Source organism: Panthera onca, chromosome C1, assembly GCF_046562875.1.
Source record: "Panthera onca isolate mPanOnc1 chromosome C1, mPanOnc1 haplotype 2, whole genome shotgun sequence".
Lineage (NCBI taxonomy): Eukaryota > Metazoa > Chordata > Mammalia > Carnivora > Felidae > Panthera > Panthera onca.
The window spans coordinates 70,530,399-70,553,768 of NC_138346.1; the positions used below are offsets into that span (position 1 = coordinate 70,530,399).

Here is a 23,370-nt window from a genome sequence, read left to right on the forward strand (position 1 = left end):
CACAGACATTATGGAAAGATGAATAACTAAAGCAAATGAGAAATACATGAATATGTAATTTGTTCCAATAATGAAGGCAACCTAATAGACAATACTTAGGATCAAATAGAGAAGTAGAAGAATGGCATATACAAGACAAATTGGTAAAGCTGCACATCGCCAGAATGGATTGTTATTTCACTAAATTGTTTTAAACGTGGTAAAGGTACAGCCTTGGCAATGTGTATTTTAAGTTCTGGAAGTAAGGTTTCAGAGTGTAGGCTCAGCCAAGCACTATAAATACATTAAAAAATTAAAAATTAGGGGCGCCTAGGTGGCTTGGTCGGTTAAGCGTCCGACTTCAGCTCAGGTCATGATCTCACGGTCCGTGAGTTCGAGCCCCGCGTCGGGCTCTGTGCTGACAGCTCAGAGCCTGGAGCCTATTTCAGATTCTGTGTCTCCCTCTCTCTCTGCCCCGACCCTGTTCATGCTCTGTCTCTCTCTGTCTCAAAAATAAATAAACGTTAAAAAAATTAAAAAAATTAAAAATTAATTAATTTTAAGCTCATTGTAAGACAAAGTGTCATGAATACAGACAATAAACATTGCAAACCTGAAAACATTATCTTAATATTTCACTATACAAATGAACAGGCAAAGTATAATAAATATCAATCGACATCCATTAAGTCATGAGCATTTGCATTAAAATGGATGTTAAAATATACCTTTAGCTTATGCTCTTTTCTGTTGATGATGACAGCTGTAATCTGTTGGTCCATAAAAATTAGAATAGTACAGAGCAAAGCTGGAATGATAGCAGCTATTACTGTCCACCATGGATTTGGACCTAAAGGTGTAACAAACCAGCCACGATCATCTCTGGTAGGCTACAGGAAACAAAAGAATGTATATAGTTAGTTACTGGATTAATGAATACCTAATCAAATTAAGTCTTACAGATGCTACCAGGAAAGCACCAATTATACACCGATATGCTGTGTGAGCTACATTTAATAATAATAGGAATATCCACAAAGCATTTATAAGGTACAAGGCACTAGTCTAAGTGCTTTAAATATTTTAACTCTTTTTTTGTTCAAAACATTCTAAAGAAGATACAGATAATAAAATTGAGGCATAGAAGGGCCTAGTAAGTTGTCCAAGATCCCAAAGGTAGTAAGTGGTGGAGACAGAATTTAAACTCTGACTGGCTCAAAAATCTATGTTCTTAATCAACACCTATAGTAAATAAAATAATGTTAATATTTATAATTTGCAGTTGACAAATTTATTTACATTTATAAATAGCACATTGACAAATGTGTATACTTCTTATATGTGTGCACAGGCCATTATGTGAAAAGAGCATAAAGACGCTTGGTCCTTTCCGGAGTTCAGGGAATGCTTCTGAACATTGCTGGTGCCTGAGATGAGTCCCAAAGGAATTCATTTTGACAATTCTTTGAGGACCTCCCCATCCCTGTCTGACAGGTGAGAAAACTGAGGCTCACAGAGGTTAAGTAACTGGCCCAAGAATTGCTTACTTATTAACATGGTCAGAATTCCAGTCCAGCCCTAATTTTACCTCTTTCCCAAGGCCTATCCACTGCGCAATTTTGCATCAAAATAACGCATTTTTCCCTTAGTTTCAAAATGTGTCCTTATCTTTCAGGAGTGTTGCATATAGATATTCCTACTAGAATAATTGACAGAAAAATTTTTCAATTAACCTCTAGATAACACTTCTTTTTTTTTTTCTTTTTAATATTAAACCAAAATTTTTACTCATGCAGTGGGCATTTTATTGAATGCTCTATTACCCTCTATTCCTTATATTTTCATGAAAATCTCAAGTACTAGGGTTACAGCTATCATCTAAATGAACATGCAGAGATGGAGACATAGATAGTAAATTCTATGATAACTTCACCTTGAAAACACTTGGTACTTGTAGTTTTGGAGATGGAATCCCAATGGCATAGTCAATTAAAACCATACACAGAATTGTAAGAAAGACAGCAAAGTCACTCACTATGGATCGAACCTAAAAATGATGAAAACACTTGTCACTTAAAGAACTATAAATAGTAAGGAGTACTCAAGAACACTATTCAGAATCACAATTTATAAACACTTTATGACATAATATCACAATATTATATTTGATGCATATTATAATATTACAATTAGCTCTGTCAGAGCCTGAGTATATATTTATGTATTCTGTCATTAAGATGGATATGCACTCAACCTTTCTAGAATCAGGCATTCTGTAATAGTTACATGGTGATTGTGCTGTTTTCAGAATTTATTTAAAATCTAGGTTTATTAAGTGCATCAATATTTAATACACAGAATAAGATTGCATGGCCAGCATTAGGCTGAATTTTAGGATTCTTTCTCCCAAGGGTACCATTTTAATATCATAATCTAAAGCACAATAAAAGAATCTATTTATATTGAAGAAGCAGAATATTTTAGTTAGTTTATCTGCGTGTTAAGTATGGAAGCAGGGAATGTGTACAACAGAGCGGAAAAAATTTAAAGTTATTCTGTATAAGCTAGTTCTTTTTCCTTTTTTTAAAAAAATTAATTCCAGTGTAGTTAACATACAGTGTTATAGTCATTTCAGGTGTTCAATACAGTGATTCAACAATTCCACACATCACCCAGTCCTCATCAAGATAAGTGTATACCAGTTTTTAAAGCCATTTTCCATTTATTTAAAAAAATTTTTTTGAAGTTTATTTATTTTTCAGAGACAGAGAGGGACAAGGCGTGAATGGTGAGGGGCAGAGAAAGGAGACACAGAATCTGAAGCAGGCTCCAGGCAAGGAGCTGTCAGCATACAGCCCGACACAGGGCTCGAACCATAGACACGGAGATCATGAACTCAGTAGAAGTTGGCTGCTTAAGCGACTGAGCTACCCAGAGGCCTCAAGCCATTTCTCATTTATAAAGCCACCGTGGATTAATTAAATTGAGCTCTGGGGAGGGGAAAGGAATTAATCTTCCACCTTAGGGAAAGAAGAGGTGACAAAAACAGAAGTTTTACCTGGAAGAAACAGTTCTTAAAACATTTTCCTAGAGTGGAATTTTGATCATAATCTTTAGCTCATCCCTAAAAAGCTTGTTTTCTTGTTTCTTTTCTTTTTTTTTTCTTTTTTTTTTTTCTTTTTGGCTGAGTCAGACATTATAGGTGTTACTTTGCAGTGTTAAATATTGAACTAAGCTGTTTCTCTGTTTACTTTCCTCTCCAAATATGCAGATGCAAACGTGGTGGGTTAGGGGGAGGGACTGACACTTTAAAAATGAAAAAGAGAATAGTGTTCCAATGAGTCTTGCAGGGGCTTTCCCAATTAGAGAATGTAACAGTGGCTCCTATGAGGTATCTGTCAGGCTGGAATAGTTCCCACTGTTCACTGGGCAAGAAAGTGACAATCAGTAATGCAGTGTGTGCTTTTGATTTCCAAAAGCGTAAGTGGGAAAGTGGGAGCTTATCTTTGGGATCTGAAGTTAGAATAAAAACCCAGAGGGAACATGCAGTCCCAGCACCTGGATCACAAAGGATCCTAGCACCTCTCTCATCGCACCTGACTCCTAACCTGGCAAGCTCCTTCACATTAAAAAAAAAAAAAAAAAAAAAAAAAAAAAAAAAGCCTTTTAGTGGCTCCTTTTAGGACAGCAATTGCTATTTCTTTTGTCTTAAAACCCATATGACTATAACATACTTCGTGTTGATCAGGAAAATTGTAGTCGAAGTACCTTGGTTGGAAAATAGCGGCTGGTCTTGAACTGCTTCAGGGTGGCTGACAGAGTAACTGTGGAAAAGAACAGGATCACTGACCAAAACAGAACATCTGGGACATATGGGTGATCATGGCCACAGGCTCGTCCAACATATTCTCCATGCAACGATTTGCATTCCTGCCAGAGGAAGTAAAACAAATGGAGCAAATAAGAGGAAAAAAGGACACATTTCTTTCAGAAAACTAACATCTTAAGATCAATCTCAATGATTGAACAGAGTAAGCTTCATGAATTCTATTTGAATAGGTAGTGAGCAATTTTAGAGATTTAGATTATGTTAAAACTGAACACGAACCACTTACATTTTTTTGCTTTTTAAAAATTAAATTTAAATCTACAAAACTAATTGACTACCAATCAATGTATATTTAACCCAATCTCCACGAAGTTCCTAACACTAGATTTATTGAAAGTATGACAGGCTTGATGAGTGGTAACTAGGGTGAACACCATGCCAAACCATTTAAATATATGATCTTAATTGATTTCTACATCCACCCTATAAAATAGGGAGATGTCATTATTTCTATTTATGTCTGAGGAATCTGAGACATAGAGAAATTAAGTAATTTGCCATGGCCTCACTGCTGCTGGGTAGCAGAGCTTTGAGACAAACATGGTGCCTGTGGTGGGAATATTATTGCACAGTAAAGAAGAACAGTGGTTTTGTAGAATTATCTAGTCCAAAAGCTACCAAGAAAAACGAGAAAGGCAACAAGAAAACTATGATATATTGCTACTTAAAATAAAATTGGGAGTCAAAGATGGAGCTCAAAATTAGGTTACAGAACAAAAGAGAAAGAGTTACTATGTGATTAAGGCAAAGTTCATATTTATTATGACTTGTCCTTGATCTAATATTGTTTTTTTTCCTGGTATGTATTTTTATAAGCCCCTGAAGGATCATTCTAATTACTACCTTAGCCAGGAGGTGGCAGCAAAGTCAAAAAAATTTCTTTTCTCCAAGAAAAACAGCATTTTGAACATTAATAATTTGAATTGAAATAAAAAATTATTTTAAACTCATTTTGATTTCTCTTATATTAAAGATCCTATTACTGAAGTATTTTTTTTTCCAACACAGAGAAAATAGTGCTTTACGTGATCCAGTGACCTTATTAGTACTTGAGATATTCTGGACCTACACAGAAATTGAATTGCACCAGGGTACAGAAAGATCTTAGAGAAAAATATGGACTGAGGACTGATCAGCAGCAGACTCTGCCCCGTCCAGAGTCTGGATTCCTTGTATAGCAGAAAATGAATACCTTTAAAAGATTTTGGAATAGGTCACAGATAATCACATTATCCAAAAACAAACCAACAGCCAATAAAATCTATTTGGGACAGCTACCCTTAAGGCTAGAATTCTTGAGAAATATTGTTAGCTTACCTTATAATTATTTTTTAAAAAATTGTGTTCCCTTTTCTAATTTAGCTGCAAATATCTTCCTTGCTAGCCAAAGTTGAAATTCTAATTATCCATATTAAGCTAATACAGAGCACAATAATTTGGATAATTAAAAGACCAAAGAAACCACACCCTCCCAGCCTTACTTATGGTTTTAATTTTCCTTCTGTCAAAACTCTTAAAAAATATACAAAGTACCAAAAGTGAATCATTGCATTTTTAGTCTCTTCTCTTGCTCCTCTCCAGAGATGCTGGTAGAGCAATTATTAAGCAAAGTCATGATTACACAGAATGGCTAAATACAAACAGGAGCTGGAAGATGAGTTGCAAACACATCATCTATAGATTTGTGCCCATCTTCAGTCTTTTGTGCCAATATAAAAGTCTTCTAAATATTCCTTGGACTTGGCTGGGTCTTCTTCTCAACTCTTAAGAACATAGATGCCATTTAAAGGAGCATTCAGTGCTCATATAATCTATAATAAATTGCCAATAGCTTGCCTTGTTACTTTAATTCAAAGCAAATTTGAAAAGGGTGGGGTTTTTTTCTTCCTTTGTAGAGGGTAGTATGCTATTTAAAAATAAAAATCGTGACCTACAAATTTCTACATTAATTTTCTGGTTTATACTAACTATACCCCAAACACAAACACACACACACACACATGAACCACTTATTTTATTAATAAGAAATTTAAGTTGACATTATCATCTTCCTCCTTATATACATACAAGCGAAATATGTAATTCTAGCACTGAGACAATTCTTAGCCAATTTTTAGTCAATTGCTCGTGAATATTTTTTTTTAATATATGAAATTTATTGTCAAATTGGTTTCCATACAACACCCAGTGCTCATCCCAAAAGGTGCCCTCCTCAATACCCATCACCCACCCTCCCCTCCCTCCCACCCCCCATCAACCCTCAGTTTGTTCTCAGTTTTTAATAGTCTCTTATGCTTTGGCTGTCTCCCACTCTAACCTCTTTTTTTTTTTTTTCCTTCCCCCCCCCCACCATGGGTTTCTGTTAAGTTTCTCAGGATCCACATAAGAGTGAAACCATATGGTATCTGTCTTTCTCTGTATGGCTTATTGCTCGTGAATATTTTAAACCTTGCCTAGGAATGACTGATTTTGAAACACTGTTAATATATATGTATATTATCATATACATACATATATATATATATATATATGTATGTGTATATATATATATATATATATATATATATATATATGAAACCTACGTATCCTAACTTGCCATAAAAGACCTGAGTTAAACATTATACATGATAGCCAAGATATGAAAATAACCTATATGTCTGTTGATGGATAAATGGATGGAGAAAATATGGTATAAATATACAGTGGAATATCATTCACCCTTAAAAAAGAAGGAAATCCTGTCATTTGCAAACAACATGGATGAACCTGAAGGAGACTATGCTAAGTGAAATAAGCCAGACATGGAATGACAAATACTTTATGACTTCGCTTATATATGGAATCTAAAAAGTCAACCTCATAGAAGCAAAGAGTAGAGTGGTGATTACCAAGGACTATGGGGGATGAAGAAAGGAAAATAGGGAAATATTGGTCAGAGGGTCTAAAGCTTCAGTTGTGTGGGATGAATAAATTCTGAAAATCTAATATATAACATGGTGAATATGATTAATAATACTGTATCATATAGTTCAAAATTGCTAGGAGAGTAGACCTTAATAATTCTCACCAAAGGGAAATAAAAAGGAAAAGAAAGGAAAAGAAAAAAAAAAAAGAAAAAGGAAAAGAAAAGAAAAGAAAAGGAAAGAAAAGAAAAGAAAAGAAAAAAGGTAACTATGTCAGGAGACAAGTATGTTAACCAGCTTAATTGTGGTCATCCTTTCACAATGTATACGTATATGAACACATCATGTTGTACATTTCAAATAGATACAATTTTTATTTGTCAAACATACCTCAATAAAGCTGAAAAACAAAATGAACCAAAATAAAACACTTGCATTAAGTAGTAAATTTGTGACATGGAACTACTTTTCAAAACAATCATTGAGGGGCGCCTGGGTGGCTCAGCCAGTTAAGCGTCCGACTTCGGCTCAGGTCATGATCTCAGGGTTTGTGAGTGTGAGCCCTGCCTCGGGCTCTGTGCTGACAGCTCGGAGTCTGGAGCCTGCTTTGGGTTCTGTGTCTCCTTCTCTCTCTGCCCCTCCCCCACTTGTGCTCTATCTCTATCAAAAATAAATAACTGTAAAAAAAATTTTAAAAACAATCATTGAATGTTTATTGAATACTTACTATGCATATAGCAGTTTGGGAGAATCAAAGAAAGCTAAAATTCTTCACCCTTGCAGAGTTAGCAAGGCATAAATTACAATTCATGAGATATGTAACAATTCAATAAAAACTTTTCAAATGAATAACGTATAAAGTAAATGTTATATCACTATTTTTATAAAACCAGTTATGATAGCCATTAGCACAGTGTTTTATTAGTAAAATGCTTTTGGTGATGCTGGGGATTACACTGAAAAAAAACCCAGCAATTATAATCAAGACAAAAAAATTTAATGGTTTTCATTGACTTAAAAATTACAAGATTCATTGTATAGCATTCCCTTTGGTGATAAAGGCTATTTCTGGTCAAGATTAGCAATTACCCATTGCAAAAACTGCTTTTAACTAATGAAAAATAATATGAAAATTTCTGCCAGAATGTTAACACCTAGTACAGAAAAAAAAAAAAAGTGCAAGATTTGCTTTGATTGCAAAATATTTCTTTACTGTACTCTGCTTGACCCTAAAACTTTTAATATCTAAAATTAACTCATTGCCAGCCAGATCAATTGTGCTATGAGTCTCTTAGAAAGTTATTAAGGATTTTCCATTACATAGAATGAATATTATTATTTAACATTAAATTATTAAGAGAATATATATTACACATAGAGTAAATTATCATGTTAAATAATCTAGAGATTAAATTACTGGGTGTCTGTACTGAAGAGGACACCAAGATGAGTACATAAGGGATGTTTAGATGTAATATCTTTATAGTCTACCAAAGGGAATATAAATGGAAGATACACTGCTGACTAGATCAACCACAATCCCATGTCTAAATTCTAAGTAACTGTAGCATTCTTTCTTGTTCAACATTTCTTTTATTGGTCCATTTAAATGGCTCTCCAAAAGGAAACAGTTTGGTAATGTTATTTTTCTAGGGACAAGTAGATGGAACAGAATTAAATGTTATTGTAACAGAAAAAAACAAGAATAAGTGAAAGTTTATTCTAGAGAAAATAACTAGTATAAGAAAAAATATAGGTCATAAAATAAATATAGGTCATAAAATATAGGTCAAGATAGAATTTTAAACTGAGTAAGCAATTTGATTTTCATTCTGAAAGAAAACATTTCATGGGGGAAATTTGCAGAACTAGGCAATAGGTCAAATGTTCCTATAGGTATCATACTTAGAGTTTTACAATATTTGAAAAACAAAAAAATGATTTCTAGGAGCACCTGGGTGGCTCAGTCAGTTAAGCATCTGACTCTTTCTTTCAGCTTAGGTCATGATCTCATGGTTTGTGAGATTGAGCACCACCCCCCACCCCCAACCCCCGCTCCCAGTCAGGCTCTACACAGAGCACTCACGGCACAGAACCTGCTTGGAATTCTCTCTCTTCCTCTCTCTCTGCCCTTCCCCTGCTCATGTATGCGTGCATGCACACACACACTCTCTCTCTCTTTCTCAAAATAAATAAATGAACTTTAAAAAAAAAAAAGATTTCTATGTTCCACTAACGGGCTCACTTGCTAAAATAGGTGTTTCATGCAATGAATTAGTATTCATATAGTATTATAATGATGGTTATGGAATTTGAGCTTATACAGGTTAGTAAAGTGGCAGGAGCTATGGATTGTAATGTTTGTAACTAGAATAATTCAGATTCTATTTAACATTTAGTAAAAGCAGAACACTCAATTTCTCCAGTTATGATTAGATTGAACAGAAGAATGCAAATACAGATGGAAAAAGAGGTGCACAGACATTATAAGAGATTAGGAATAAATGAGAAATGCAGCTATGGGGTGGGGGAGGGGCAGAATCACAAAACAGAGGAAAGACAAAATTTTCCTTTCTTTTAAGTACAGGATTTAACCCTGATAGGGAAAAAATCATTGCCATTCCTTTCCTTGAGTGAGAGATAAGAAGAAAATGTAAGTAAGAAAGCCCTTCCTGAGGAAGGCGCCAGAATTTTGTTAATAGTGATTTTGTTCTTCCTAAGACTTCAATATTTATACTAAAATATTAACAAACATCCCCTCCCCCTCAGCATATTCTGAACAGCTGGAGCAGGATTACAGAGTGAAATAAAAGCATTCTGGGCTCTTTACACAGAAGGCCGACTTACTTCTGCCATATGGTTTCATTTAGGTCAACACCACTCTTATTTAATGTGCCTTCAGTTAATCTGGCCAAATTATGATTGCTCTTAGAGTAACTCAGGCCTACTAACTATTAGTAAAACTTAATAATGAAAGAAAACCCCAGTTTGCTAATGAAAACCTAAAAACGAAATTAAAATTAACACAAAACTATTACTTGTATAATAGTTATGCATTCAAAATAATTTACCTTAGTGGCAATAATTCATTCAAAATGTCAACAAAAGCCCTTACAGTAGTAAGATCCAATATATGATTTATTTTTCAGTGTTTAACTTACCGACACAGTTAGGTTCTCCCAAATTATGTCAGAAGCAGAAATATTGGACTCCCTCCATTCCTTCAATGTATCATTGCTAGGATTATGCGGTTCTACACAGTTACACCTGAAAAGGCAAAATAAGTGTCTTTTGTGAACTAAGTACCTTTTGTCACTGTACTTGAAACAAATGTGTGATGGGTTCTTCTTCTCCAGTTATAACTTTCCTCTATCTGAGAGAAAAGTAGTTAGGTCATCCTAAACTCCAAGACAGAAAGCATGATAGATATATTGTTATCTAGACATTAGACTACTCTATAGTACTTCCTCAAATGAGAGAGGTCATTTCCTCTCTGTCCCAGTGACAGGAAATCCCTAAATGTATTGGTTAGAACACAAGGCTTTTGGGGGCTTTTGAAACCAGGAGGCCTCCTAGCCTTTACCATGACAATTTGCCCCTAAATTGTAAGTCATGTGGCAAAAATGATAAATATCCAAATCTATTATTATAAATTACTTATTTTTATTAATATTATATAACCATATCAATTAAAGTTGTAGTTAATTTATATTCTAAAAGTCATTTATAGGGGCGCCTGGGTGGCTTGGTCGGTTAAGCGTCCGACTTCGGCTCAGGTCATGATCTCACGGTCCGTGAGTTCGAGCCCCGCGTCGGGCTCTGTGCTGACAGCTCAGAGCCTGGAGCCTGTTTCAGATTCTGTGTCTCCCTCTCTCTCTGCCCCTCCCCCGTTCATGCTCTGTCTCTCTCTGTCTCAAAAATAAATAAACGTTAAAAAAAAATTTTTTTTTAAATAAATAAATAAAAGTCATTTATAGTTTTACTAATTAGGCTGAAGCAAGTACTCTAGGTATCAAAAGATCAATCAGTACATGAAAGCTTTTTTTTTTTTAAATTTTTTTTAATGTTTGTTTATTTTTGAGACAGAGAGAGACAGAGCATGAATGGGGGAGGGGCAGAGAGAGAGAGGGAGACACAGAATCGGAAGCAGGCTCCAGGCTCTGAGCCATCAGCCCAGAGCCTGACGCGGGGCTCAAACTCACGAACCGCGAGATCGTGACCTGAGCTGAAGTCGGACGCTCAACCGACTGAGCCACCCAGGCGCCCCACGAAAGCTTTTTTTAATACCTACTATATAGAAGGTAAGATAATGAATGCCAGGTGGGGATAAGAGAAGAGGGAAAATGCAAGATTTGGGCATAGTACTGTTATTATGTAATAGAAAACAGTTTTTGACTTCACGATTCTTTATAACTTTATAAATAAATCAGAAGAAGACACAAGCAAAAATTACCAACAGATTAATGGTCTCAGATGTTAGTTTCAATTTACAAATTGTATGTTTCCAAAAATTCATTCATAAGCTGACTATTTGTCCTTCAGAAAACAGTTTCTTACAGAAGCATTTTACAAAAATGGTGGTTGGACTCCCAGATTAACCCATATATATATATTGCATAACTTAAAAGTTATTTGGACTGCTATATTAGTGGTATTAATCAAACTGTAGAACCTGACTACCATTACTAACATTATTTCTGTAGAAAATATCTTATATTCTACTTGGTAAATCCCTCTGCCTAATTAGACAATAGTCTCTCTTATGTCTTCTACTTCAGACACTTATTCGTTCACTTATTCTTCATAGAATATCGGGTGTCTATTTATTATTGCAAGAGACTCTACTTGACACACAAAAAGCATGCTTCCTGCTCTCACTAAGGAAGATTAGAAGATTCCTCGGCTGGGCTCACTTGGGGTTGGACCTCTAAGAGGGTAAAGTGTTCCAGTGAGAAAATTGGTGACAAAGGCTTTAAGGGACTGGGATATAGAAGCATTGGCTACTATGGGCAACTGCAGTGACCCCCATGGTAGCAGAGGGAGAGATATAGCAAAAGGGAAACAAAGCCTGAGATGCAGTAGTAGACATACATTAATGCAATTTATTTAAAACTATAGGTTACTAAGTCCCAGGCACAGGCTGGCTGTACATAAAGCTCTATTCTTTGCTGGCTGCATGGCCATGGGAAGACCACTCAAACACTCTAAATCTTGGTTTCCAACTGCAATAAAGTCTTGCTCAGGAGAATCCCAAAGAAAGTCTGGACTAAGAGAAGGGCTCATACTAAGCAAAGAAGTACAGTAAGAGGTAAAGCTGAAGATGTTGAAACTAATTGAGAGTCTGACCATACACTTGATTCCAGATATCCTCCCTCTACAACTATACACTAATACTTCCCTTCTCCAGAAAAGTTATATTTCCCCCCCCAACAAAAAAAGGTTAGAGTTTCCCAGAATCTTTAGTCAAGCTGATTAGTAAGGTCTTCTGCTGTACAAAGCCAGTCCATAAGGAGTAGGAGATATGGCTGTTATTTCAAATGTGCCAATCCCATCACAAAGTAATGAGACACATGAAATAGGCCTAAAGAAAAGAAAAAATGAATCTGTAAAAACTCATCTTAAAGAAATAAAGGAATATGAATTACCTGTCATAGAATTAAAATAACCATGATAAGGACTCTCCATGAACTCAAGAAAACAATGCACAAACAAAATGAGAATATCTGCAAAGAGATAGAAAATACTAAAAAGAACCAAACAGAAATTTTGGAGCTAAAAAATATGATGACTAGACTGAAAAATTATCTAGAGCAATTCAACATTAAGCTCAATCCAGCAGAAGACTCAGTGAACTCAAAGATAAGCCATTTGAAATTTTCTAGTCAGAAAAAAACAGAATGAAAAACAAAATGAAGAAAGCCTAAGAATTATATGAAATACTATTAAGCAGACCAATATATACATTATGGAAGTCCCAGAAGAAAAAGAAAGAGAATAAGGAACAAAAAGCTTACTTAAAGAAAGCTTTCCAAATCTGAAGGGAAACTGACATCCAGATTTAAGAAGCCCATAGAACTTCAATCACAGTGAATTCAAAGAAATCCACACTGAGACACATTATAATTAAACTGTCAAAAGTCAAAGAGATAGAATTCAGAAAGCAGCAAGAGAAAAGCAATTCACGTGTAAGAGAACCTCTATAAGACTTTCAGTGGATTTTTCAGCAAGAACTTTGCAGAAGGGAGTAGGATGATATAGTCAAAGTGCTGAAAGGGAATCTATCAACCAAGAATGCTATGTCTGGCAAAACTGTTCTTCAGAAATGAAGGAGAAATAAAAACGTTCCAGAACTGGGGGCAGGGGAGTGGGGTGGGGGAAAGCTGAGGGAGTTCATCACCACTAGACCTACTTTGCAAAAATGCTGAAGGAAATTCTTCAGTGTGAAGCAAACAGACCCTGAAAAGCAACACAAAAGTATATGAAAGTATACAGACACAAAAGATTACTGTAATGGAGGTGTGTCAAAAATCGCTTTTTAAACTTTATTTATTTCGAGAGAGACAGTGAGAGAGAGAGGAGGAGGGGTGCAAGGAGAGGGAGAAGGAGAGAGAATCCCAAGCAGGCTCCACATTAAGTGAGGAGCCTAACACAAGTCTTGAACCCACGAGCCATGAGATCATGACCTGAGCCTAAGTCCAACACCCAACTGACTGAGCCACCCATGTGCCCCCCAAATCACTTTTAATCCTGATCTAAAAGTTAAAGAACAAAAGACTAAAAAATCACCTATTTTACCCATCCTCCCATCCACCTCCCCTCTGGTAACCATCAGTGTGTTCTCTATAGTTAAGAATCTGCTTCTTGGTGTCCCTCTCTCTCTCTCTCTCTCTCTCTCTCGTTTCCCCTTTGCTCATTTGTTTTTTTCTTAAGTTCTCAACACCTCACTTTAAACAATGCATAGCATCCTGACAGAAGAGAAATAAGGAAACAGAAGACTTAAACAACACTATAGACCAAATGAACCTAACAGCGTATATAGAATATTTCAGCCAACAGCAGCAGAATACAGTTTTCTCAAGTACATACAAAATATGCTCCAGAACAGATCACATGTTATGTCACAAAGCTACGCCTAACAAATTTAAAAAGACTGAAATCATACTAAATATATTTTCCAACCACAATGTAATAAAACCAGAAAACAGTAAGAGAAAGAAAACCAGAAAATTCACAAATACATGGAAATGAAACAACACACTCTTGAACAATGAATGAATCAAAGAAGATATCAAAAGAAAAGTTAGGAAATATCTTGATACAAATGAAAATACAATATAATGAAACTTATGGTATACAGCAAAAGCAGTATTGAGAAGGAAGTTTATAGCAGTAAATGCCTACATTAAAAATGAGGACAAATCTCAAACAACCTAACTTTAAATCACAAGGAACTAGAAAAAGAAGAACAGACTAAGCCTAAAGTTAGCAGAGGAAAGGAAATAATAACAATCAGAGCAGAAATAAATGAAAGGGATTAGAAAAACAATAGAAAAGATCAATGAAACAGAGTTTGTGTTATGAAAAGATCAATGAAAGTGACAAATTTTTAGCTAGACTAAGGCAAAAAATAGACAAGACTCAAGACTGGAAATGAAGGAGGAGGCATTACAACTGATGGGTCTGAAATTAAAAGCTATTAAGAGATTACTATGAGCAATTATACGTCAACAAATTGGATAACCTAGAAGAAATGGACAAATTCCTAGAAACAGGCAATCTACCAAAACAGAATCATGGAGAAATAGAAATTTTGAACAGACCTATAACTCATAAGGAGACTGATTCAGTAATAAAAAATCTCCCAACAAAGAAAAGCCCATGACCAGATGGCTTCACTGGTGAATTCTACCAAACATTTAGAGAAGAAGTGATGTTAATCCTTTTCAAACTCTTTCACAAAGCTGGCAAAGAAGGAGCACTTCTAAGTTTGTTTTATGAGGTCAGCATTACCCTGATACAAATGCCAGGAAAACATTCTATAAGACAAGAAAACTGTAAGGCCATATCTCTGATGTATATTTAAGCAAAAATCCCCAATAAAATACCAGCAAACCAAATTCAACAGTACATTAAAAGGATCATACATCATGAGCAAGTGAAATTTATCCTTGGATTGCAAGAGTGGTTCAACATAGAGACATTCATCAGTATGATATACCACATTAATGGAATAAAATATAAAAATCATATGATCATCTTATTAAATGCATAAAAGGCACTTGACAAACTCAACATCCTTTCATGATAAAAACACTCGTCAAAGAAGTAATAAATGAATTAAGCAATATTGCAGGATAAAAAATCAACATAAAAAATTCAGTTGAGTTTCTATAAACTAACAATCCATAAAGAAAATGAAGAAAACAATTGTATTTACAACAGCTTCAAAAAGAATAAAATACTTGGGAAAACATGTAACTAAAAGCATGAAAGATCTGCACTTAAAACTACAAAACACTGCTGAAAGAAATTAAAGACATGAATGAAATCATGTCTATCTAATCATAAAAATCTATCTATGTATTCATAGATCAGAAGACTTAATGTTGTTCAGATGTCCATATTACCTACTCAGTGATCTACAAATTCAATAAAATCCCTATCAAAATACTAATGGCATTTTTTGAAGAAATATAAAAATATAATCCTAAAATTCAAATGGAACCACAAAGGACCCTGAACAGGTAAAACAATCTTGAGAAAAAAAGAATAAAGTTGGAAGTCTTACACTTCCTCATTTCAAAACACATTACAAAGCTAGAATAATCAAACAGTATGATACTGGCATGAAGACAGATATATAGACCAACAGAACTGAATAGAGACCCTAGAAATAAATCCTCATTTATGCAGGCAAAAGATCTTCAGTAAGGATGGCAAAACTACAAATGGGGAAAGGATAGTCTCTTCAAAAAATGGTGCTGGGAAAACTGGATATCCACATACAAAAGAATGAAACTGGACCTTTATCATACACTGTATATAAAAACCAATTCAAAATAGAGAAAGACTTAAAAATAAGACCTGAGACTATAAAATTTCTAGAAGAAAACAGGGGGAAAGCTTTATGACTTTGGCATTAGCAATGATTTCTTGAATGTAACACCAAAATCACAGGCAACAAAACCAAAAATATTCAGTGGACTATATCAACCTAAAAAGCTTCTACATAGCAAAGGAAACAACAGAAAGAACAAACTATGGAATGGGAGAAAATGTTTACAAACTGTATTTGATGAGGTGTTAATATCCAAAATATATAAAGAGTTCCTATAACTCAATTGCAATAAAATAACCTGATTAAAAATGGGCAAAAGACTTGAATAGACATTTCTTCAAAGAAAACCTACAAATGGCCAACAGCTACATAAAAAAAAAAATACTCAACATCACTAATCATCAGGGAAATGCAAATCAAAACTACAATGAAGTATCACCTCACACCTGTTAGGATGACCATGATAAACAAAATCAACAAAACAAGAGGGAAGAACAGGTGTTGGTGGGGAAATTGGAACCCTTGTGCACTGCTGTCAGGAATGTAAATTGTGCAGCCACTACAGAAAATAGTATGTAGGTTCCTCAAAAAATTAAAAATAGAACTACCATATAATCCAGCAACCCCATTTCTGAGTATTTATACAAAAGAGTTGTGGCCAGGATCAGGATAATGAAGATATATTTGCATTCCCATATTCATTGCAGCATTGTTCATAATAGAGGTAGAAATAATCTAAATGTCCATCTACAGATGAATAGATACATAAAATGTGGTATACACACATAATGGAATATTATTCAGCCATTGAAAAAAGAAGGAAATCCTGTCATATGCTACAACATGGATAAACACTGAAAAAAATGTGCTAAGTGGCTTATTAGCCAGTCAGAGTAGAACAAATACCTCATGATTCCAGTTATCTGAGGTACCTAAAGTAGTGAAACTTATAGAAACAAAGTAGAATAGTGGTTTTTAGGGGTGGAGGAGGGGAAAATGGGGAATTGTTCAATGGATACAGAGTTTTAGTCAAGCAATATGAAAATGTTTAGAGATCTGCTATGTAACATCTGCCGTACTGTATACTTAAAATTTTAATAAAGAGCCAATAGGATAGAATTACTGAATTCTTGGAAAAGATTGAAGACATTGAAGCACAGAAGGCAGGAGAAAAAGAAGGCAGTCAGCAATTCCAAGAAAGATACAAGGTTTTACAAGAAAAGCATATTCCAAAGAGGAAGAAACTAAAACATGGAATGATTTTGAGCAGCTCATGAAATGTTAAAAAGGAGAATTCATTTGACCACGATGTTAAGAACATTGCTGGTTTTGATTCTTCACTATACTGTATATTTATTGTTTTTGTGGTTGTGGTAGGGCTTGCCACATACATCCAGCTATTGGGCTCCACTAATTGCTGGCTAATTGCTGTATTGTTTTTGACAATAACCTTGGCATAAATTGCTCTGGTGATCTGATCCTATTAAATTGTAGCTCCTCTGCCGTTGAGGTCATTGTTTGAAGTTTTTCTGATCCTGGAAGGGCTCTTCTTAACTGTCTCATCCCCTGGTTCTCTCTGGTACACTAGCTAGCCTATTGTTCAGTCTGTATCTCTCATACAGCTACCTACCACATCTTAACTGCTTTCCACCAAAACTTCTATTATTTTTGAGAGCATGTTTAGGCTCCGCTTCAAAGAAAACCAATCTCTTTGGAGAGAATTTTGGGGCTCCCCTTGGGTAAAATCTCTGAGATTTGACTCCAGAGCTGGATGCAAGGACAACGGTATGCTTTTTAATGACTGGTTCCTTTGCTTTAGGAACAGGGAGCTAGGGAGGGGCAGCAGTCAGAGTCTATGTCTGAGGTAGAACCTCCACCCTTTGGGTGGGGTCTGGGTGAATGAAAGGAGTCCTAAACTCCTAGATGCACAGACTTAGCATTTAGCTTCCATAACACATGCAGAAGTGGGGGTGGAATAATAAATTCTGGCAACGTATTCTTCTGGAGAAGATACCACTGTCCTCCTCTGGGAGCTAGGAGGAGAAGGAACCCTGTGTTCTTGGCTAAACTTGCCTAGAGTGAAGCCTCTGTCATACTGAGCCAGGATCAGAGTAAGGAGAAAGCAGGTTGTGTCTCAGTGCTGAAGACTTGATGTTCTTACCAAGATTTAATAGATTTTCTTTAATTAATGTTTCTTTATTGGGGTGCCTGTGTATCTCAGGTGGTTAAGTGTCTGACTTCGGTCCAGATTGTGATCTCATGGTTTGTGGTTTCAAGCCCCATGTCAGGCTCTGTGCTGACAGTTCAGAGCCTAGAGCCTGCTTCAGACTCTGTGTCTCACTCTCTCTCTCTGTCCCTCCCCGACTCGCACTCTGTCTTTGTCTCTCTAAAAATGAATAGGGGGCTCCTGGGTGGCTCAGTTGGTTAAGCCACTGACTTCAGCTGAGCTCATGAACTCAGTTTGTGAGTTCGAGCCCCACATCAGGCTCTGTGCTGACAGCTCAGAGCCTGGAGCTTACTTCAGATTCTGTGTCTCCCTCTCTCTCTGCCCCTCGCCTGCTCATGCTCTATGTCTCTCTGTCTCTCAATAATAAAGAAAAAATCTTTTAAAAATGAATAAATATTTAAAAATAAATAAATGTTTCTTTATTTGCTGTATGCTCTTAAGACAATTTCCACAGACTTTCCATTATTTTTTTAATTTTATTTTAGAGAGACAGAGAGGGCACACAAGGGGGGAGAGGAGCAGAGGGAGAGAGAGGGCTCAGCATGGAGCCCAACGTGGGGCTTGATCCTATAATCCTGGGATCATGACCTAAGCCAAAATCAAAAGTCAGACCTCAACTGACTGAGACACCCTGGCACCCCCATTATTGCTTTTCAAAATGTTGTTCACAGGTATGGTTATTTCACCACAGAGAGGGTGTTCAGAGATCCTTATGCCATCATTCTGGAAGTATGTATTCAGAACATTGTATTAATGGCCTAGGAGTCATGATACTAGAGCCATAGAGAAGGAAATGAAATTATTGCATACTACTTGGCTCCAGTGTGAACAATATATAGAAACAACCTAAATGCCCATCAATAGATGAATGGATAAAGATGTGGAATATACACACAATGGGATATTCAGTCATAAAAAAGAATGAGATCTTGCCATTTACAATAACAAGGATGGACAAGGATATTATTTACAATAACAAGGATATAGTGCTAAGTCAGACAAAGACAAATGCCATATGATTTCACTCATGTTAGGAATTAAGTAACAAAACAAACAAACAAAAGAGAACAACAACAACAACAACAAAACAGACTCTTGAATAAAGAGAACAAACTGGTGGTTGCCAAAGTGGGAGGTGGGTGGGGGATGGGTGAAATAGATAAATGGGGATGAAGAATACACTTATCAGGACGAGCACTGAGAAACGTATAGAACTGCTGAATCATATTGTATACCTAAAACTAATATAATACTGTATGTTAATTATACTTCAATTAAAAATTTAAAAATAGAAATAACTCAATCCAGTAATTCCACTAGTAGGTATTTACCCAGAGAGAACAAAAACACTAAACTGAAAAGATGCATGCACCCCTGTGTTTACTGCAGCATGATTTACAATAGCCAAGATATGGAAGCAACTTCAGGTCCATCATAAGCCCAGGGGTTTCCAGGTGGTCTGTTCTAAAATATAAGCGTTGATTTTATAAGGGCGATTTGCCAGCTTTGCTGAAGGCACAGATTAGTTAGTATTTTTTCTTCTCCTTTTCTTAATGCTACCTATCATTCTTAAGAACAGTAAATAATGTTGTTGCCTTAGTTCTGAGTAGAAAGAAAATTAAAGCCTCCATTTGGAAATACTGAATTGGATCTTGACTCATCCCTTTCAACATATTTGACCTCAGAAAATCACACAACCTCTTTGGGTTTCTATGAACTCATCACACATCAAATCTAGTTATAAAAATTGTGCAGGGTTGTGTTGAGGCTTGAAAGATGTACCATAATATATGTAAAGCTGCCAGCACTATTCCTAGAATTTAGTACTCAATACAAAGTAGTTATCATTATATAAGTTTTCTATGTTGATATAATATTAAACCTACAAATCACTCCTATGACTAGAAGGACAGGTACCTTTGCCATTATTTAAAAGTGAGAAATTAGTGGTGCCTTGGTGGCTTAGTTGATTAAGCATCCAACTCTTCGTTTTGGCTCTGGTCATGATCTCATGGTTTGGTTTGTGAAACTGAGCCCCAGGTAGGGCTCTGTGCTAACAGCCTGTTTGGGATTCTCTCTCATCCTCTCTCTCTCTCTCAAAATAAATACATAAACATTTAAAAAATAAAAATGAGAAACTAAAGTTCTGCAGGCTGCTACCAAGGAAAGGATCTAATAGGGCACAGGATTTCTGGTCTGTACTTCTTCTACAAATGGAGCTAGCCCTAGGGCACCTGGATGACTCAGTTGGTTAAGTCTCTGACTTTGGCTCAGGTCATGATCTCACAGTTCATGAGTTTGAGCCCTGTGTCAGGCTCTGTGCTGACAGCTTAGAGCTTGGAGCCTGCTGTGGATTCTGTGTCTCCCTCTCTCTTTCTGCCCCTCCCCACTCACTCTCTGTCTCTCTCTCTCATTCAAAAATAAACATTAAAAAAAATGGAGCCAGTCCATTGAAAGGCGTGGTGGGCAAAGGGAGCTTCTTTTACTTACCATTGTCTTATTTCCAGTCGAAATTTATTCTGTACCAGAGCCAGATGGCTAAGGATATTCTGGAACCATGGATATTGGCCCCAAGGATATATATTTTACTATTTCAAGAAAGACCAGGTAGGTTAGGGGATGACAAGGTATAGCATTAATCCATAAATTAACATAATTATAACTATCCCCACAGTTATACTTAGAAAACAAATAGGTACCAACAACTTCATTTTTCTAAAAACTCTTATTATATAAGTATGGTAAGAAATTTTGTAAAAAGGACAGGTATCTGCAAGTCTTTTTTCTCTGCATAAATTTTTAGAACTTGAAAAAAATGTAAAAAAATAAACTTTTTAAATGGTTAGGTCTAGGGGCTCCAAACTTGTGAGGAAAGAGATATATTTCATATTCCTGAAATTGTTTGGCTCTCTGGAAATGGTTCTGAGAACAAAGTAAAGGGAAGGCACTGAGGGAGGAACAAAAATACTACCTGCCTTTTCCCTGCCCCGTTCCCCAATCTCCTATGGGATTCCCAGCTAACTAAGCATGTGGGAGTAAGGAAGTCAATGGCCTGGAGAGCTACTCAGAGATCTGCCAGGTAAAACTTCAAGGTCTTCCTGATAGGTGGTATCCAAACCACTGATCAGGGATCCCTAACTTAGGGCCATGTGAACATGTACCTGGATTTAGAAACAGACATATGTGCCCTAAAGTCTTCTTTTTAGAATCATTTTTTTAAAAAAGTATTTAATCTGCTACAGAGGTTAATTATATTTGCCTAGGTAATATATAAGCTATGATTCAGGTTTCATCTGAACATGCAGAAGAATTGCCTCAAATCCTTACCAAGCCTTGTCATAAATTCAAATAATAACATAGATGACTATGGCATAGTAATGCTGCTGAAAAGAAAACTCTTAATATTCATTAGGAGCAATAGTCTCTTTCTTGTTAAAGTAAATTAGTATTATATTGTCTGAATTTGTAGCAAACGTTCTACTTTTTAGGTAGCTAACAATTAGAATTCTCCATGTTGGTCATTCTGCTAATTTACCTCAAGAGAAAAAAGGGTCCAACACCATATAGTTTAATAGGAAATGATCTGAATACTCTGAAAATTTGGTGAAAGTAAATTTATATATGATAAAAGGAAACCAAACTGGAAAATAAAGAATACACGGCAAGTTTCTTGCAGAAGTAACGTAACAACGGAGAAAGGTAGCACTACAACAGGTGAATGGATACATCTATGTATAAATGTGTGTGTATACATAGACGGATATGCTTTCTCCAGCTATCGTATATTATGATGCATGTAGGTATGGTATGCATATAGCTACACTTGCATGGCAGGAGACACTTTGTTTCCTACTTTAATAGTTTGATTTCTACATTTTGTAGATGGAGGAAATGGAGTGGTAACTTATTCAAGGCCATACTGATCAGATTGGAATCCAGGTCCGCTTGACTGACCTCTGCTCTTTTAGCTACAGTATGCTTCCTCCAGCTGTTAACTCTGTGCCATTTCCATCAGCACAGCCAAGAAAGTGAGATGGCTGCAGAATAAATGAAGTAATCTATACCACACTGTATGATCTTCTCAGTTTCCCCTTTGAAGACACTGCTTCTTTAAGATATTCCCCCCAAACACCCTGCAGCTCTGCCTTCATATCATGGCAGCTACACTATCATCACTTCCTTTGGTCCAACTTTATATAAAGATTCCTATTTCTCATGGCCTCATCGAAACCTGGCCACTCGGCTGGTATCACACCTCCATTCAGTATGCTTGCCCTGTGCACCATTCCCTCAGGGTTATGGTCTCTGTTTTCCAAAGTGAGTAGACTGTGTTAGTGAGGACAGTGGCATGATGTATTACTCCATTCCATTGTTCTTTCCCGTGCCTGCACCTCTCATGTTTGAAATCTCAGCAGTCCGTTCTCAGAGGCTGCATGCTGGTATAGGAAGTCTAAAAAAGCTATCTGTATGAACCCTTAAGAGTTCAAAGAAGGCTCTGAAAACTAAGATTTTATGCTCTTAAATTTCAAAAGTAGATATTTCGGATACATAAATCAAGATAAAATGAGAAAAATCTCACTTTCCTGTTATTCACCTGTACTAATGAACTTAGTCCAAATAATTCTAATTCAAAACTCCCAAAAGAAAAGAAAAAGAAAGAAAAGAAAACTAGAGACAGCAAATGTGAAGAGATGAAATATGAGTTTGGAATAAGCTCTGTTGTTAATTTCATCCCAAATAATTTTTAGTAACTCTGGCCATAGATGGAAGTATTAATGAAAAAAAAATTCTTCAGGTGCATAAATGGACGGGTGCCTAGGACACTGGACTTTGGATTCTCCAGCCAGAATTCCTGTTTCATTCAATTCCACGCATTTAGTTGAGTAACGTCAGACAAGTTACTTAACCTCTATGTTGTCTTCTTAAAGTGGCGATAAGGATAGCAACCACATGGGGGTATTATGAAGGTAAAATGAGTTAATTTAGGTAAAAGCAGCTAGAAGAGGGTCCAGCATAAGCAAATCTTAACTAGGTATGAGGTATCATCACTGTTATTGTTGTACAATTGTCACTACGACCAGCTCATAGACTGGGATGTTCAACAATCCAAAGGCAAGAGAATGACGGTATCTGCACTTTTTTACATTTTTAAAAACACCGGTTATAAAATGCCAATAATTTTGACTGGTGGTATTAGATTGTTTGGCTTAAAATATACTCTTCACCAAACACATCCTCTACTTACTCTGCCCAAAACAAAGCATGTGCTCTATGCCATCTTATTTATATAAATGGCTACAGAGTGATTAGATAA

At 36.0% G+C, this 23,370-nt stretch overlaps 1 protein-coding gene across 8 annotated transcripts in view; it reads right to left on the reverse strand.

Moving 5' to 3' along the window:
• SLC4A10 (solute carrier family 4 member 10) overlaps positions 1 to 23,370 on the reverse strand; it is a 317,997-nt gene that overhangs the window by 37,998 nt on the left and 256,629 nt on the right. For all 8 annotated transcript variants that reach the window (XM_060621101.1, XM_060621094.2, XM_060621093.2 and 5 more), the window contains 4 exons: positions 9,933 to 10,038; positions 3,748 to 3,909; positions 1,913 to 2,026; positions 708 to 869 (listed from right to left, as the gene is read on the reverse strand). In XM_060621101.1, the coding sequence (XP_060477084.1) occupies positions 708 to 869; positions 1,913 to 2,026; positions 3,748 to 3,909; positions 9,933 to 10,038 (544 nt within the window). The remainder of the gene's footprint in view (positions 1 to 707; positions 870 to 1,912; positions 2,027 to 3,747; positions 3,910 to 9,932; positions 10,039 to 23,370) is intronic.